This window comes from Plectrocnemia conspersa, unplaced genomic scaffold (genome assembly GCF_051122295.1).
Source record: "Plectrocnemia conspersa isolate PC_06_02 unplaced genomic scaffold, ASM5112229v1 ptg000009l, whole genome shotgun sequence".
Classification (NCBI taxonomy): Eukaryota; Metazoa; Arthropoda; class Insecta; order Trichoptera; family Polycentropodidae; genus Plectrocnemia; species Plectrocnemia conspersa.
In genome coordinates, this window is record NW_028277173.1 from 23,586,825 (window position 1) to 23,605,170 (window position 18,346).

Sequence of the window (18,346 nt, forward strand, 5' to 3'; positions counted from 1 at the left end):
TTATTTAATTATTATTAATAATTGATTTGTGAAGACATTTTATTATTTGATCTCATTTATTTTTTCGACTTTATTATGTACGTTCTTATATAAAAATCTGAGAATAGAGCAAAAATGAAGAAACACTGCGGTGACATAAATATAGATGGATATATCGGATAATCGCAATCTTCAACGAAAAATACTACCAAATAATGAAGTAGAAGAATGCCAAATTGTATCTGTCGAATAAAGATAATTTTGTTATTGAGTTACCTTAATTTATGTTGATTAACTTTATAGGCACTTACCAATTGTATTTGAGTTACGTGTTTCTTCCACCAAATAGAATTTTTATACGATTCGTCGTATGTTGTTAGTAAATAATAAGCATACATGAATGCATGAACGAAAGAGTTGATAGGTACTATTAACATTGAATGTCCGCCTAAAAAGATTTATAATGTAAATATTATTTAGATTATTAATTGGTGCTAAAAATAATAAAAAGTGCAATTTACCAGGTAACCACTTAACCAATGACCAAGACACGATAACCATCCCGGCATGATGATAGACATGCAAAAAAGATACTTGTTTTTGCTTTTTTCTTAATACAAAAAAGATCTATAAAATATATTTATATATTAATAAATTGTGAGATTAACTATGTAAACATTATAAGATAATACATACTGTATCTCCAAGATCTACGATTTTAACAACGAAATATAAATAACAGACTTTCCATGCTATATCTAATGATACAGGATTGTCACTTGTATCCACAGGTTGACATATAAATTTATAGTCGTTAAACCACGCTAAGACTAAACTCTAAAAAATATATTTTGAATATATACATATTTTCAATAAATAATATATATAAATAGATTTATACCTGATACAACATATATATGCATATTATAATTTGTACTAAATTATAAATTAAAATTGTATTCTTTAATGAAAACGCTTTTCTTTCCGCCATATATTTGGGTCCAATATTTAATACAATATACAAATATACCGATATGAGCGCAATCCCTGGAAAGGGATTGCTCATTAGGAACCATTCCTGAGTGCGTGGATCTGCAATGTATGTTCACACTTGTAAGCAATTAAAAACCACAGTTGAAACCGTACAATATAATAAATTATGCACCACTTATTTCATCGTTCAAAAATTCATACAACTGCACGAGTTTCCCGAGTATAACGGCCATGTCACCGTTTATAACTGTCGAGTCACATTACTCAAAGAACTAAATCATATTTTTTTCTGTAAAAGTATTTATTCCAGCACTTGCGTTTTTTTGTATGAATGAATCGATTATACATGAAGAATAATACATGCAAATGTTAAAGCGATTTATGTTTAATGTAGGCAATGACCTGAGTTAATATTACACAACTTTAATATTCAGTGTCATGGAAAGAACGATTCGTTCTATTGCAAAACAGACTATGTGAATATGCCTTTGAAAATAATGTATTCATTTGAATATCAATTTATGGATTTATATCTAATTGAAATGTCAGCAGGTGCAATAATTTTTGTAAGAAATATAATATTCATATATTATGTTAAATTGGTTTTCTCTTTGTGTATTTATATTTATAGATAACAGTTGCTTTTATTAAATATATTGTTTCATATGAACTGATAATAACTGATGTTCATGCATTTTAAAAAACACTTAGTGCAGGATTTTTTAAATGACATATTTATTATAATTCTGCAAGTGTAATATTTACGCATAGTATATTTTTAATAAACATTTGAAGAACGTTGAAATGAGTTTAACAAGACAAAATATAATGGGTTTGTGTTCCTCGAATTTTTCAAACCCTGGAAATGCCGCAAGAAATTAACCGGATATATAATGCCGACGTAATCTACCGTTAGAACAAAAAATTGGACTTTTGAAAGCCATCAATTAACACAAAAATTAAATTTTCTTCATAACCTCACATTGTTTGAATTATCTTTTGTAATCATCGAACCGTTGCCTAACGCCAAGATGACCATTTGAAGCCCGAAAAAAACAGTCGTATTAACTTTCAGGGCTGTGGAGTCGGAGTTGGAGTCGTGGAGTCGTGGTGTTTTGGCCGGAGTTGGAGTCGGAGTCGGAGTCGCGAAAAATGAGCAACTCCGACCATTTTTTTAAATTATGAAATTTATGAATTTTTAATTGCGTAATAATGAATGTGTATAGCGTATGAATATTAAACGTGTAGAAAAACACCAAAAATACCTGATAAAATTAAACTTTTTTGAGTCGAAGTCGGAGTCGGAGTGGAGTCGTGTTGTTGGTAAATATCGGAATCTGAGTCGGAGTCGGAGTCGTGTTTTTTTTTTAACGACTCCACAGCCCTGTTAACTTTGATCAGCTGATCAGCAGCTCGGTTCCAGTCAATCAATCACTTTAAATCTCTAAAAGTTGAATTCAACATTTGAGACGACTTAAGATTATTAACGATGTAAAACTTTTGAATTAATAAAGGAGTGTTGCATCAAACTATGTACTGCACCAGACAATAAAGCTGCATTAAAAATACAAATAAACATTTACCATTATATACCATTTTGAAAAACATTGACTGAATCTGTTTCGATATACATAATATCCAGTCTAGTGTTGGGAGTAACATTATTTCGCTTCACATGTGTTTATAAAAGCAATAATAAACCATGGCTATTGATATATAGATTTTCTTAATTAAACCTATTATTTTAGTAAGAGTTTTATATATTTTATCAAAAATACCCGGGGTACAAATTTATTAAAAACTAATATTTATTAATATACAACACTATTCTGACCAACGCTCACTCGCTGCCGTTCGTTCGCACCTAAATATGTTTTAAATAGATTAGGTGCGAACGAGCGGTAAGCATCCCACGAATAACTCTCTGCAACGAATCGACTTAAAAATCTAATTTATAATTGTATATAAATAAATAAAATGAATAAATATTTTTTTAGAATAAACTTGCCCCTCGGTAACAGATAAGTACCTTAATTTATAATAATAAAAGTAATACACTACGTATTACCACATAAGAAATTGATGAAAGCTCTTACTCTGGCGTAATCCGTATTGATTTAAAAATGACTAGTGTAGAAAAAATACAACATATATGTATCAGGCGCGGGTGGTGAGATACTTTCCCTCTCGATCGCTCTCGTGTTAAGTGACGAGCGTGAGTGAGAGATAAGAGCGAGCGATCTAGAGGGAAAGTATCTCACCGCCTTCCCCTGATATGTATGTATGTATATACGTCTAGGCAAATATATGTATATGTATATATGATTATATACAGAAACTTAAATATGTTTGTGAACATAAATAAGAAAAAAAGAGTACATGAAAATGTTATCTAAGCAAACAGAATTTTTTTTTAATAATCATTACCCATGGAAAATACTATTTATGCATACAATAAAATACATAAATTATTTACATTACCTAGTTATTTTTGTATTCGTACGTTTACATAAATGTATGAACAAAAATGAATAATTAATAAATATTTTCTAATTTCTGTATACATTAAAATCATATTGCTCTTTAAAATTAAGTAAAGCTATCTTAGAAAATATACCATGATTTAATGATAAAAATATTTTATTTTATTTATGTTATAAATTAAATAATATTATAATAATTAAATAATAAATTTAATTATTCTCTTGACGCTAACTTATTTTCCTTTGGTTTAAATTTATGCAAAATGCTAAATTACTTAATGGCATAATAATAGGATTATAATTTATAACAGTTAGGTTTAATTTATGACAGTAAACAACACACCAGTACATTTTTATATAATTTAATTAATTAATATATTTTCAAAATACACATACTAATATGTAAAAAACCCAATCGATTGAATAAATTTATAACGAATGAATTGATACATATTAACTTTTGAAGTAATCGTTCTATAATAAAGATTTTTTTGCATTGTGCGTAAAATGAACAAATAAACGTGAATTATATATTGGTCAGCTGTTGTCAACCTTGAACGTTCAGGAAATGATTTTTTTTTATGAAAAATGTTTTTTTTTAAATAAATTTCGAGATTTATGGTCATAATTTCACTTGAAACAATAATAAACTGGCACATAATACAAACATATGTTTTGAGGTCGTCTCCAGCTTTTATTACCGACGACTGTAAGGCGAGATGAAGGCAAGCTATTCTAGATTTTACTGTCGTGTATCATATTACAAAGGGGGCTCTCCATTAGATATTATTTATGATTTTGTTCTTGTTGAATGAAAGTGTAGAAGCAAAATGATAATAAATCAAAGGGACCACCTGTTATGTGAAATTGGCAGGGGTCACCAACTATATAAAATTGAAAATGACGATTTGACGCAAATGCAACTAATAAGTGTTTTAAATACAAAGTGGAATATTCACTTACATATGTTTAAATAAAAATAGACAGATATAAAAGCTTTATAAATTTATTTATAAAACGAAACATACAAATATACATATACATACATAATAAAAAAAGTACAAAAAAACTTACGCTATAATTACAAAAAAAATTACATACATACATAATAAAAAAAGTACAAAAAAACTTACGCTATAATTACAAAAAAAATTACGCTCAAATTACAAAAATATTTGAAACACCAGTATTTAAAATAATTTTTTTTAATTGATTTAAACACAAATTCAAATACAATGACTCGAAACCGATTCTGACGAATATGTTGTTTTCTCAATTTTTCCGATAAAGAAAACATGCCTAAAAACGCTGACCGTTTATTTAAAGTTCAAAAGATTATTTTTCAAAAACATAAAAATTAAAAAAAAATATATATATAATACAATTTATAAAAACAAACTATACGAATTTAATATTTCTTTTTCGTATGATATTTAACGAAACAGTCACCTACGTGGAGCGGTACTTTACAATTCTTGCACCAAAAATATGTTCGTTTTGTTATTTTATTTTTATAACATACGTGGCACCTTCTTCGTACTTTTTTGTCCGAAGATATTTTTACCAGCTGGTGTTTATTTAATTCCTTTCCACTCTTTGTTTGGTAGTTTTATATAACTGAATCAAAATTTCACCACAACGAGCAAATTTGCTCTCCATTATACTTAAATTTTCCCGTTTTAAAATTAGTGGTAGGCCTCGATTTAACCTTATCGTTCCGCAAACTCTTGTTTTATTTAAAAGTAATTTTTTTGCTAATTCTACACTATTATAAAAATTATCCATGTAAAGATGGTGCCATTTATTGATGTAGTCCCGCGTTAAATCCATCACGGTTTGGTCAATTTTTTGGGTTGCTCCAGAATATAATTTAAACCCTAAAATATAGCCAGTAACCGAATCGCAAACCATTCTCACGAGTATCCCGTATTTAGTAATTTTACTAGGGTTATATACTCTAAAATTTAGTCTTCCACGCCACGGTATCATTCCTTCGTCTACAGATAAATTTTGTCCCGGATTAAAATTATTTTTAAAAGTTTTTGAAAAATAATCAATTAAACATTGAACTTTGTGTAACCGGTCAGCGTTGGGAGGTATTGCTGAATTATCTGAAAAATGCAAATATTGCAAAATTTGCTTAAACCGGAAACGGCTCATTGTTTTAGAAAAAATTGGCGTTTCAATTAGCAAATTCGTAGACCAATAATCGTTTATCCTAGCTTTTCTCACTAGTCCCATTATTATAACTAACGCAAACCACTTTTTTAGTTCTGGCACTATTACGTCACGCCACTTTGAGCTTTTTTGTGGAACTTTATATTTATGATAGTTTTGCGAATAATATTTATTAGTTTCATCACATATAACACCGAGAAGATCGTCTCCCAAAAAACACTTCACCACGTCTTCTACTTGTTCACACTGCTGTACTCGCGATCCTGTCATACCTTGAAAAGGTTCATTATTCCTGGGGAAGTCAATATACGACCAGTCAACAGGCTCTTCTGTAGCGCTTTCTTCTGCGTCACTTTCTTCATTGCTTTTAATGGATATACAGATTTAATGCAATTTAATGGATATACAGATGAAAATATAGATTTTTAGTAAAAAAATCACTAAATATTATAAATTATTCCAATGCTTTAAAATATAAAATAAAATTTTGGGCTAATTAATGCATCTGCCATTTCTATGCAACAGTTATTATATTGTAAAAGCAGTCGAGCTTTGTGATGTCTCAGCCTCGCCAACCTTTAATCCCATATCAAAATAAGCATAAAACTTATTTTTGATCTCTTCAGATGGAGGCAAACAGACAACGTCTGCGTTTATTATAGGGTGACTATGGTCTCCGATAAACTGTATTATTGTTTGATATCCGTCCTTAAAATTTAAACAGAATTCATATCATATATGTATGTATAAATATAAATTATATATCAAAAGGAAAAAAACATATTGAAATTACCTTCAGATATTTATCACGCCTCATTGTGTCACAAGTCACCTTTTTGACAAGAACGTCCATTTCAGCTTTGCAAAACAATTATTTTGATTTACCATGCTTCCTTTTCGAAGGGTCAAGTTTCCAGCCTTGGGAATGATGACATACTTTCCTAACGCTACAATAATTATTTATATAACAACTGTTATCTATATTATTAGTTTAATTAGAGTACTTACTGTGAAATACATCGTGTGGGGTTGTATATCATACTCTTACAATTCCAACTTGTTCTGGATAACGCACTGTATTTCTTTTATCCAGGCTCCACTTCCTCGTTCGTCTTTATATTATATCGAAACGTTTTAGCGTCAACCTCGACGTAGTTAAAAGATCTGGGAAAATTTTCAATCGTGGTAGTTGTTTATTACGCGTTGTATATGACGTCCACGCGTAAACGACCGTTACTAACGACAGTACACTCGATCGACACTTGGGGGCAGCACCGACGCCGAGACATGCGCACGCATCAGCTGGCCACACACGGGCGGATCTGTCCGCCGGATTTGTCCGAGATGGATGTCCGACGGACAAATCAGCTGCATCGGCTTTAGGCCGGTGGCAGTCGAAATTTGTCGCCCGGACGAAGCGCGCGCGCATATGAAGTTCCCGAGAGTGTGGAGCGCTACTCGAAGTCGGCGATCTCGGCCGACTTCAGTCGCAGCGTGTAGTGGAGGCATTACACTATTAGTAGTGCGAAATTATGAACGAAAAGCACAAGATTATTAGCATGCCGTACAAAACAGCATCTAGTTGGCTTAGATACTGTAATTTATTATATGATTCCGATAGATCACTTTGAAATAAGTTTTTTAAGCCTTTTAACATTACAATTGAATACAAAGTCTAGCTGTGTATAAATACTACATTGATATAATACATTTAAATTCGCTTACAATAAAATAAAATATTGATTGAATTATTATAAAATATTTATTTTTAATTATACAATACATTATAAACGTTTTTATACACTTTCTCACACTAAAAACATTCTAATCTCATATTTTAGTTAGTTTCATATATAAAATATAACAATTACTATTTGAAATGTAATATAATATTTAAATGTTTTTATAAATTAATAATAAAATAATACTTTCCACATAAAGAAACCTAATCATACAGAAGTACAAAAACTATATGAATAATATTTAGTAAAAATGGAATGTTTCAACATTATTATAGATTTTTTTGGTAGACCACCACCAAAATCATAATTTCAAAATTATAACATTTATAATATTATTTGTAGCTGCTTTAATACTGTATGTCTGTATTTATTTATTGTTAGATTAGTGCACATTTATACTGATAGTATAAAATACTAAGCCGTATGTGATAAGCAAATTCTTAGATGAAAGAAATATACTACATAATAATAGGAAAATGAGACTTGTATTAAAACGGAAATTCTGGATGCTTTTCGAGTCCTTTGAAGAATGAGAAATTACACACACGTCCGTTTTCTCCTTGATCTAACATATCCAACTTGGCCACATCCTCCGGAGACATATCAAAATCAAATACATCTATATTCTGTAATTAAAAAAAGTGATGTTAATGTTAAATATTGGAAATACGTATATACACTGACTGTGGTACTATATCTTTAAACACCTGTTTCATTCTATCTGCATTAGTACTCTTAGGTATAGCCGAAATGCCTCTCTGTAATATATGACGTAAGAGAACTTGTCCAGGAGCTTTTTTGTACTTCTGAGCTACTTCAATAACTGTCGGGTTGTTCAAGAGATCCGGTAGCTCACGTCTAATCAAATAATATAATTTAATATTATACTTCTATTGTAACATTAACAATGTAATGGTATACTTACTCGAATCCTAATTTCTTCATAAATGAACCGATTCCTTTCGAACCGAGTGGCGAATATGCCGTAATTTTGATGTTCATCTTCTTACAAAATTCGACCAGTGGTCTTTGTTGGAAGTACACATGAAGCTCCACTTGAAGATTGGCAGGCTTGACTTTGGCGTTATCGTACAAACGCTTAATTTGCTTCTCGTTGAAGTTGGACAGACCTATGGATTTGGCTAATCCTTCGTCGGATAACTTTTCCATTTCCTAAAATATTATCATTTTTTTAATACAAGTTATTTTATTATATAGTATAATGTAAATCTAATAAGACGTACCCTCCAAATTGCTATGTGATCTGTGTTTACATCAATTAGAAATTCACCGTCTTCATTTGTAGGATGCAAATTTCCTTCAACGTATTTGAAAGCAAACGGCGTGTGAATCAAGTAGAGGTCTATGTATGTGAGTTGAAGAGCTTTCAACGATTGAGTGAAGAACTTCCTTACGAGGCATGGATGATTACCTAAAGACAATAAAGTGGTTTTATTATTCTTATTTTCTGCTGAATACTAAGTTACTATGAATGCCTCGGTCTTAAATTAAATCACATTCTCCTTCTTGAACCAAATTTTTAATACAACTAGGAGGAAATATAGTCACACTTACAACTGCATACATTTAGGAAGAATCAAAAGGTACATAGTTCAAAAGTATGTATTGTTTATATTTATTTGTTGTTTCTAATTGTATATATTAGTGTTGTAAGTGTATGTATAATAAAAATTATAGTTGCAGAGCTAAAAAATCACTTTGCCATTGAAAAATGTTATATTTATTTACTGTTTCTAAAGAATCGTCTTACAATTTATGTGTGTAATTATAATAAATTAAATTTTAGTACAGTTTAATGTATTTTTCTATGCTATATATACACTCCTACACACTTCGAACGATCTAAATAAAATTTTGCATAGCTACTCCTTAGGACCCTGCTTAAAAAACAGTCGCACTTACCACCAATACAAATATTTTTATAAAAAATGTAAAATTTTACCACTCGGTGGAAGTTTTGTCACGATGAAGAGATCCTCTCTTTTCAGTTTTCCAGCGTCCATCCATTCCTTCAAGACTTTACCGATGACCTCTTCATTCTCGTACACGAGAGCCGTATCGATGTGTCGATATCCAGCTTCCAAAGCTTGATTCAAAGCAACTTCTAGTTCTTCATCTGTAGCCTATAATTAAAAATAATTTATTTTAATAAACTTGTTAAAGATATTGATTTTTTCCACTGGCTCATATATTATATTTAAATATGTTAAGCCTTGCCACAGTTTCGTTTGAAAATTATTGTCCGATTAGAAATCCACGATAGTAAAAAACGTTGGTTAAGTATAGAAACGAGAATTCCCTTCAGGGTCATATCTTAATCGCTTCAATTAGAAATTTTCATGCTTCGAGTGCCGGCTAAGAGAATAAACGTTCGTGCTGTTCCCATCAATCACTTGCATAACAATCGTCACAGATTTATGGGAAAATGTAGATATTGTACGTTAGTTGATTTATCATTTTTTGACAATAAAGGATATGCTGGTGAACCACAGTGTAAAAAATCCCCTTTTGTGCTAATCAACGAGTAACAAGTATAACTTTCAAGGTGTATTTTTTAAAGCTAGACCAAGAATTTATTGATTCACCGTATAAACTCGTTTAAAAAACCCAAAGCAATCAAAATATGTAAAAAAAATCGATTTTTTCCTTCCTTAAATCTTCTTGGAATTATTAATGTTGTGCTTTTTTATTATTTTTTATGAGCTGAATTATATAACATTTTAACCATATTATTTTGCTTGGTCATTCAATTTATCCATCAAAATTAGACAAGACCACATCTCATCAACTTTGGAAGGTCAAGTTTTTATAGGGCATATTTATTTATTTAATATCTACAAGATATTCCTAATGATGAAATAAGAACAAAGCCAAATTATTTCCTAAAAACCATGTTTATAAACTCAATTTTCAAATAAGAACGAAGCTAACAGATACTCGGAGTATATGTAAATAACATCTAAAAAGCAGGGTTTTTTAAATATAAATTTACTATTCTCTTTGATAAAAAGATTTATGTTGATGGGTATGATTTGAGTAATGAAAGACAAATTGTATCTACTTTTTATGGCGGTTATGAGATGACTTGTTTATTTATTTAATTTAAAAAATATAATATGACAAGCATTATAGCAATGCGTTACAATTGTGTCAACACAATCAACAACTAGTGAGACACCATACTGTATGTAAATAAGTAATATCTATTTTATTAACGATAAACTATTATTTCAGCTTATAATCGATAGATGTCACTATGCATGACCTAAATTAAACGTTAGAGCTCACCATACGAGAGGTTTTGCTGTTCTAAATTCATGCTAACATATTTTCTGGTTTATAGTTAAGTTTATGTTAATAGTAAATTAATGTATCAAACTTATTAAACATCATAAAATAAATATAAAACATGTATTATCTAGTCTGTGAAAGTTGAGTTTTTGTTTCAGTTTATGCTAATACATTTAACCCCTTAGAACCGAAAGTTAAGTAGAGAATGCTATTATATAATAATATTGTAATATCTAGGCTATACGTGCCAGCAACTCTCTTAATTAAATATGCCGTTTTATAATTTATGTTAAATATAAAAAAAATACCCAAAGCATTTTTTCATAGTTTCATAACAGCTTAATTACATCGCTTACATAAAGATTTATAAATCACAATAAAACGTGGCACTATACCAACCACCGGACATTACATTCTATTATCTTATGTATATATTATTTATTAAAGCGAATGTGCAATACTGGTTTTGAAATCACGACTAATTTTTACAACAAATATTTAATGCTCCATGATCACGAAAGCAATGTTGTTATTTATGAACCTTTGTATATTTAAACCTCGATACTGTGATATATATATAAATATATCCGTGTTAGATATTGTAACGATACTCTGATTAAAAAGTTTGAGAATCAGATATCTTTATTGTAAATTAAATTCGATTATGTGGTGGGAATCGAGTTCAAAGTAAATAACAATTAAAAATACACAGACGACACACGTTGAGTCATCGCGTTCCTAAACCGGCGCACATTATAACTATGATATAACGTGGTTTCTTAGAAATATGTGACTTTTAATAAAACTTAATTTTAATTAATTTAACTTTTAGTTATAAAAATACAATATATGTTAAATTTATTGTCAGTTAAGTTAGCTTTTCGTTGCCTTAATAGATATTTTCTGCTTCTCAAACAATATATTCCTATTGTCCTTTCCTTAACATTTTTGACTTGAGAAGTTTTTCCAGAAAAGTTCAGAATTTATTGTTATAAATTTAGTGATTTGAATACTAAATGAAAAAAATGAATCAGACATAACATTTAAAAGCGGTAATATACGAAATTGTAACATTAATAATAGTATATAAAATTGGATGAGCGTAGATTTAAATTTAAAAATAATTCTGTGTTTTTTCAGGCTCGCGATGTTTCGATATAAATATCTTTAGCATCATCTGGTGGTATTATTCTACTTTGGTAGCACTTTTTTGTCGTCGCACAAAATAGTTTATCCGACATTTTTAATGCAAAAAACATTATTAATTATATAATATAATCGAATTAAGCTTTAATGTTACTAAACAAATATATAATAAAATCTGTGAGCAGAAAATTTTTATTTTAATTAAAATATTGTGCGAGCGCGAAAATATTAAATATAAAACATAATTATAACAATAATTTATTCATGAATTTCTAAATCATACCAAGTAACTCATGAGGTCAGGACTTTTTGTACTTTAATTTAAATATAAGTAACATTAAACACATATGTTTTACTGATGTACTTGATTATATATTTTTTAAATTTAAATTTAAAAAATATTGGGAATAATTAAAGTAGTACAAAATATAGCATGTCAATGGGCACTTTCCGCTTCACATGCATGAGTTCTTACATTATATTTTCCATATATCTTTATATATCAGACGTCCAGCATGAAAAGTTTGAATTTCTTTCAGATACTCCAGAGTGGACAAAAGTGATTTTATAGTTTAAATATTATACTTTTATCAAAAACATATTTTTAAATACTCTAAATCAAACATATTTGTAGCGCATAGGTGAATAATGGCTTATTACTACTTCCTGCACTTGACCTACACTCGGAACATCTTCCACTGCCCTTGCAGTGTTTCCTGAGTTGCTTTTTACCATGCACGCGTGTCGCTGAAGATATTGCTCATTTACTTTATAAGTAATAAAGAAGCATTAAAAATACGCGTGAATACTATTCGATTGTATTATTATTATATTATATTTCGTTCTATGCTTCGATTTACGTGATATTTCCAGGAACGTATCTACCGCATAAATCTAGAGATGAGTAATAATTTTTAGAGTTCTTTACAAATCTTTGAAAAAAAATAGTTTTTCCAGATATTCTGATTTTTATTGGCCACCCGATTTCCTTGCTCCCATAACTCCAGATTTATCTTTGTAATGATATTTTAAAGAGCCACACATTTTGCATGCTATAGAGATCATCATTTAAAACATATTTTTTTATGAATGGATAATCAAATATGTATTTGTTTTATATAAAATATAATGTAAAAGAAAAATATAAATTATAAAAAAAAACATTTAAAAAAAAACTACAGAGATTTCAGTCATTTCAATAAAAATATCTAATAAAATAGATTAATAACTATATTTGGAGCGTACTTGTATATTAGGGATAAACTGGGAATTCTTGGCTTTTGTGCCGTCCTTTCAAAAGACTGTAATTAATACAACTTTATCACTAGATCAAAAATTTAAAAATAAATCAATAAGCAGCCAATTGGTTTATTACAGTTACCAAAAAAATATACATATTTGTATAATGGGTAAAATTTATTAAAAACACATTTTACTCATATACATAGTTCAGCTATTGAAATAATAAATAAAGAGAATATTGATGACAATTTTATAAATTTGCTCATAATTAAGCCAACATCAACGGAAAGCGAGCGAGTATTTTTTACGGCAGGATTATTCATTACGAAAATGGGAAATATACTATCTGATTCGTCCTGTATTGGATATTTTGCAAACAAAAAAAATATGTATTCTAATTTTTATAATGTAAATTTACAATTGCTGTTTTATATATATAATTATGTAACATATACAATATATTACAAAAATGTCTATTATATTTTTTTAATATAAATATTTATGCTTTTTAAACACATATGTACATTTAAATATTAATTTTAAAAATCGCTATGATTTATCGATAAGCAAACAAAAGTCTCGATTCCCGAGAATTCCCGGGAATTAAGAACAAAGCCTTCGTATTACTAATATAAATACATGATATGTTTTTGTATGTCTATCTCAATCATTAACAAAATTTAAATATTTATGACATTAAAATACTTATATATATATATATACACACTTTACATATACAAAAACATAACAATATACATATGAGTGACTCATATTTATTTTATGACATACTTTTAATATCAAAAATACAATCCATAGAAAGAAAACCACAAACCACATAACGTTATAAAAAATACTTCAAGCTTACAATATTGTTAATTTTATTTCTAATTTAAAATATGTACAATCGTGTCGTATTTACACAATACATTTAAAAAGCCATCAAAGTAGATGAACAGTTATTTAAGATGCATTAAAAAAAAATCAAAATTAAATAAGAATTCTAAAATGTCCCATTTCTCCACTCCACATAAAATCTATATTTTCAGATAGTTCTAACGCAGAATATGAGTATTCACAAAAGATATTCGAATCAGTCTAATCACCATCAATTTGGACGACTGATTTTTTTTTATCAATACTCACTTGCCAAGTGCCGAAACCCAAAGCGGGCATCTCCGCTCCGGTCGGTAGAGTAATATTCAACTTTGACATGATTCAACCAAAATATGCTGACTACTATTATCAAAAATCAACAATATAGGGAACGAACAGCCACTCTGAACCACTGCCAGCTACGAACTGAGACACGTTGGGCAGAATTGTACCGGTTCTAGTGGAATGCCGGCAAAAGTTGGCTGCTGCTTGACAGAGGTTTATAACCCGTCCACAGACACGTACACGGGAAACACCAAATGATCTAATTTTGAGTCGTATTTGTCACTAATGTCATGTTCTGTTAAAAACATACATACATTATCATTTCTTTGAGTCCTTCAATTACTAGATTCACTTACTAATGGTGGACATTATTCATAAAGCGTTGAACGCTTAATTCAATTCAGGTAGGACATGAATGACCCCAATACAAAGTTACAAGTTAAAAATCGTATTTTATAATAGGGTTTTCTTTCAACTATTATTGATACATAATATGATGCTAACTACATACACAATCTCTTTAATAATTATTCGGCGATTGATAAGCACAATATCTTTTTTTCTTTCACATTTTAATCAGTGGTTAATGTGTCAAAACTCCCATCCCTCTTATCGTCTTTGACAATTCCTCTATTCTCTTGAAACGTTTTTACCATCCATAAATCATTCATTTAGATTTTAGACAAAGCATATTCATCAATAGTCATAATAATATTTGCACCACTTTATTAATTTTTAGCGCAAACTTCGACATCAATATTAAATTTTGTATGTATTTGTGTTTCCCGAACTTGTGCATGAGTGCAACGCTCCAAGTGTGCATTAGTTGCCTCAAGTTCGCCATGGCGTGCTCCTTGAAAACAAATAGTGCACGAAATCTAAAAATTGTCGTTACGAGTTTTGATAAATATCATATTATTATGAAATAATTTAGAAGTGACTAAACGTACTAAACGCCTCATTTTGTAATGCATTAATGTTTCTGAATTTTACAATAGTACTATTTTTCACATGTTCGCTCGATCGCAGCTTTGTGTCTAAAGTCATGCTAAAGCACTACACATACCGTAATGGATCGATTTTATTATTCCGACTTTAGTCACGAAGATTCTTGATTTAATAATCTAAAACATAATAAATAGTATATTATATGAACTTAAGTGTTTCTGCATATTATTATATTATAAACTGTTACACTACTTTTATATTCTAAAAAATATACCTACTTGTTTATGTATATAATTAGTAATGTTTTATTTTATGTTAAATCTAATATGTATGCTATATAAATATATAGTTAATTAGATGTGACTGAAAAATTTGTCACTAATGACTAATTGCGGAAAACTCGAAGAAAATTATTACTTCCGCATTAAAAAAAAAATTGATATCCTATAAAATAAATTACACAACTGAAATAATTAATCGATAGCGATATATCAATCCAAAATGGTACGGTTTCTGCATCAAAGATAATAAATAAGCTTATGGCAATTTAATGAGACAATATATTGTCCCGTGTAGATACAATAGATAAAAACTTATGTCTTAAAAAACTGAACTTAACAAATTTTCAATGGCATTGAGATTATTATGTGTTTAAGCTTTAAATAAATAAATCACAAACTTGGATTTAGCAAACAAATATAATAATTTTATTTGGTAAATTTTTATATTGAAACGCATTTGAACAACAAAGAAGATTTATCAGCTCATTTAGATGGTTTGTGTGATTCGTAAAAAGGACTATGAGAAAAGCATTCATCTGCTAATTAAATTGTTGTCTAATTGAGCGATTGATATTGTGATTTATTCAGATTAGTCGATTAGATTCTAGAAATAAACCAATTAATAGGTTTAAATATATTAGTCAAGTTCGTTGTTAGAATTATATAATCTTCGAGAGTTAAGGAACTTCGGTTTTTCAAATGGTTTTGTTAGTTTTTATTTGAGTAACTTGAGTCGCCGCCATCAATATGTGAACTATGGCAATCGTCGCTATGATGATTATTTCGTTCATTGTGGTGGATCACAGGGATCCAATCTGGGTCCTCTTTATTAACATTTATTATATGCTGATGAACTGAAAGTGTCCCGGCGGAATTCTCTTACAGTTCAGGCGGAGGAGTTTTAAGCATAAATACTTCCATCAATATTTCAAATTTTAAACCCCCCCCCCCCCATTAAAAACCTAAAATTATTTCTCTGATTCTAAATCAGAAAGTCTCAGGATATTCCTCAAAGAAAATATAAAAAAAAACAGTCTCGAATTTATCCTGAAAATATTTTGTAAAATATGTAATTTTAGTAAATCATATTGGAATACATTATCACTGGTAGATTTACTAGTGAAAATATAATTTATCTGGCAGGTGTTAATATATAATATATGATTTCAGCTTTTCATGTGTAGTAATATAAACATTTACATACTTATCATTATTTATTTACAGTAAATGTGTATTTTTCATATAAGCCATATTTCCACTAGTTAAGTCCAAATACGTTTTCACCAGAAGATATATATTTCTACTAGCGAAAATATAACTAAACTGATAGCCACTAGTAAAATTATATGCTGCTTTAAGATGTCTATAAAAATCAATTTTACAGTTGCAAAACATACATTTGCTGTTCAAACCCAAACCTAACCTACACGAATTAAGCAAACCCAACTTATTTTACTATCCAATGTAAGTTCTAAGACAACTTATAGTTTTATAACTTTTATTAGATCAAGTCCAAAATACAAATTAAGCCAACTCAACTCTCAGAAGGAAATAAGCGGACGAAGAAATACAGATCGCATCTCGCATATTGCTCCATAGTTTGTCTGTTTTTTGATATTACACAATGTTTTAAAAATAAGATAGGTATCCTTACTGATATTACTATGGACTTTTGATATAGGAGGTCTGATCAAAGTAAATTAAAATCGAATTTTGGTCAATAGGAGGGCGTAAAAACAATTATCACTTCTCAGAAGTCGAAAATTCACGTCAAAAACAATAAAATCGTGACGGCGACGGCCCGATTTTTTGACTTCTGAGAAGGGATAATTGTTTTTTGCGCTCTCCTATTGCTCAAAATTCAGTTTAGACATGCTTCATTCGATTCTCACTTATTGTAAGTCGTAATATTAGTACTGTAAGTCTTTATATAAAAGCTAGTAACCGAGCGTTTCCACTGCAACTGCGACGGCACGATTTTATTGCTTTTGACGTGGATTATAAATTCGGCCAGAAAAATTCGTGTCATTTAATGAAATACTATGAATCTTAATGAAATAGAAATATTTAAAAAATGACCACTAACTGTCTAATTATTGCCCTTCCCTGGAAAAAGCTGAAATGACATCCCTGCTGAATAATGAAGCCTGCCAAGATTGCGTAGTCTACTTGGATTCTGAAAATATTTGTATTATATATCAAATACAAAGGATTGAGAATAATGTGTTTGGAAAGTCTGTTAATAAATCTATATTATATTGTAGTATAACTTAAGTTTGTATATAAGTACCTACCTACATAATACTATTTCTAAAAAACTTTGACCTCGAAATTCACAACAGACGTTCTTTAAAAAAAATCATATCGTTGACTGCTTCTTTGGCAAACAAAAAGACAACTAATGATATATTATAAATAAAATAATAAAAATTCACTACGTATATAATGAATATATAATATAATACATTTGAAACTCCCTGGTTAACCAACGATTTAGCAAATTATCCAACGTAACGTTGGTGTGGTCATTCTAAAAAAGTGAATTTGAATGTTTTCCACGCTTTTACTGTGCACGCGACCTTAGGCACGATCAGGAAATTGCAATAGCTCAGTTTCGTTTTGTTTCATACACTTTTTTGAGCGTCAACAATAAAATAATTGAAACAACAAATACTCGTGCATCAAAACATTCTTCAAAAACGATTGAAGTACCCATGTTGTTTATAGTTATTGTAATTTTACCGTTACCACGAATTGTGGTTTGTGGTAGTACCGGTTGTGGGGTTAATAATTCGAAGACCGACCGACAGGTATTAAAACGATTTGTCGCTAAGTTTTTTCTGTCATTAAACTATCTACGTGTCTCATACAACGTACCTTGGTA

The 18,346-nt window shown here is 29.5% G+C and overlaps 2 protein-coding genes and 1 long non-coding RNA gene across 3 annotated transcripts; all 3 read right to left on the reverse strand.

Annotated features, from left to right (window-relative positions):
- Nucleotides 1-37: 37 nt before the first annotated feature.
- LOC148232310 (very long chain fatty acid elongase 7-like) lies at nt 38-1,302 on the reverse strand. Its single transcript, XM_088193072.1, has 6 exons — nt 1,145-1,302; nt 881-1,071; nt 676-816; nt 501-606; nt 291-427; nt 38-221 (listed from the first exon to the last, which is right to left on the reverse strand). The coding sequence occupies exons 1-6, from the start codon at nt 1,203-1,205 to the stop codon at nt 57-59; spliced, it is 801 nt and encodes a 266-aa protein (XP_088049198.1). The 5' UTR covers nt 1,206-1,302; the 3' UTR covers nt 38-56.
- Nucleotides 1,303-4,188: 2,886 nt separating this feature from the next.
- On the reverse strand, nt 4,189-6,865 carry LOC148232311 (uncharacterized). The gene is made up of 3 exons (XR_015810787.1): nt 6,642-6,865; nt 6,427-6,580; nt 4,189-6,341 (listed from the first exon to the last, which is right to left on the reverse strand). It is a non-coding gene; the product is annotated as an uncharacterized LOC148232311 (long non-coding RNA).
- Nucleotides 6,866-7,376: 511 nt separating this feature from the next.
- On the reverse strand, nt 7,377-14,408 carry LOC148232312 (1,5-anhydro-D-fructose reductase). Its single transcript, XM_088191281.1, has 6 exons — nt 14,219-14,408; nt 9,339-9,519; nt 8,620-8,807; nt 8,301-8,548; nt 8,083-8,233; nt 7,377-8,001 (listed from the first exon to the last, which is right to left on the reverse strand). The coding sequence occupies exons 1-6, from the start codon at nt 14,285-14,287 to the stop codon at nt 7,864-7,866; spliced, it is 975 nt and encodes a 324-aa protein (XP_088047407.1). The 5' UTR covers nt 14,288-14,408; the 3' UTR covers nt 7,377-7,863.
- Nucleotides 14,409-18,346: the final 3,938 nt, after the last annotated feature.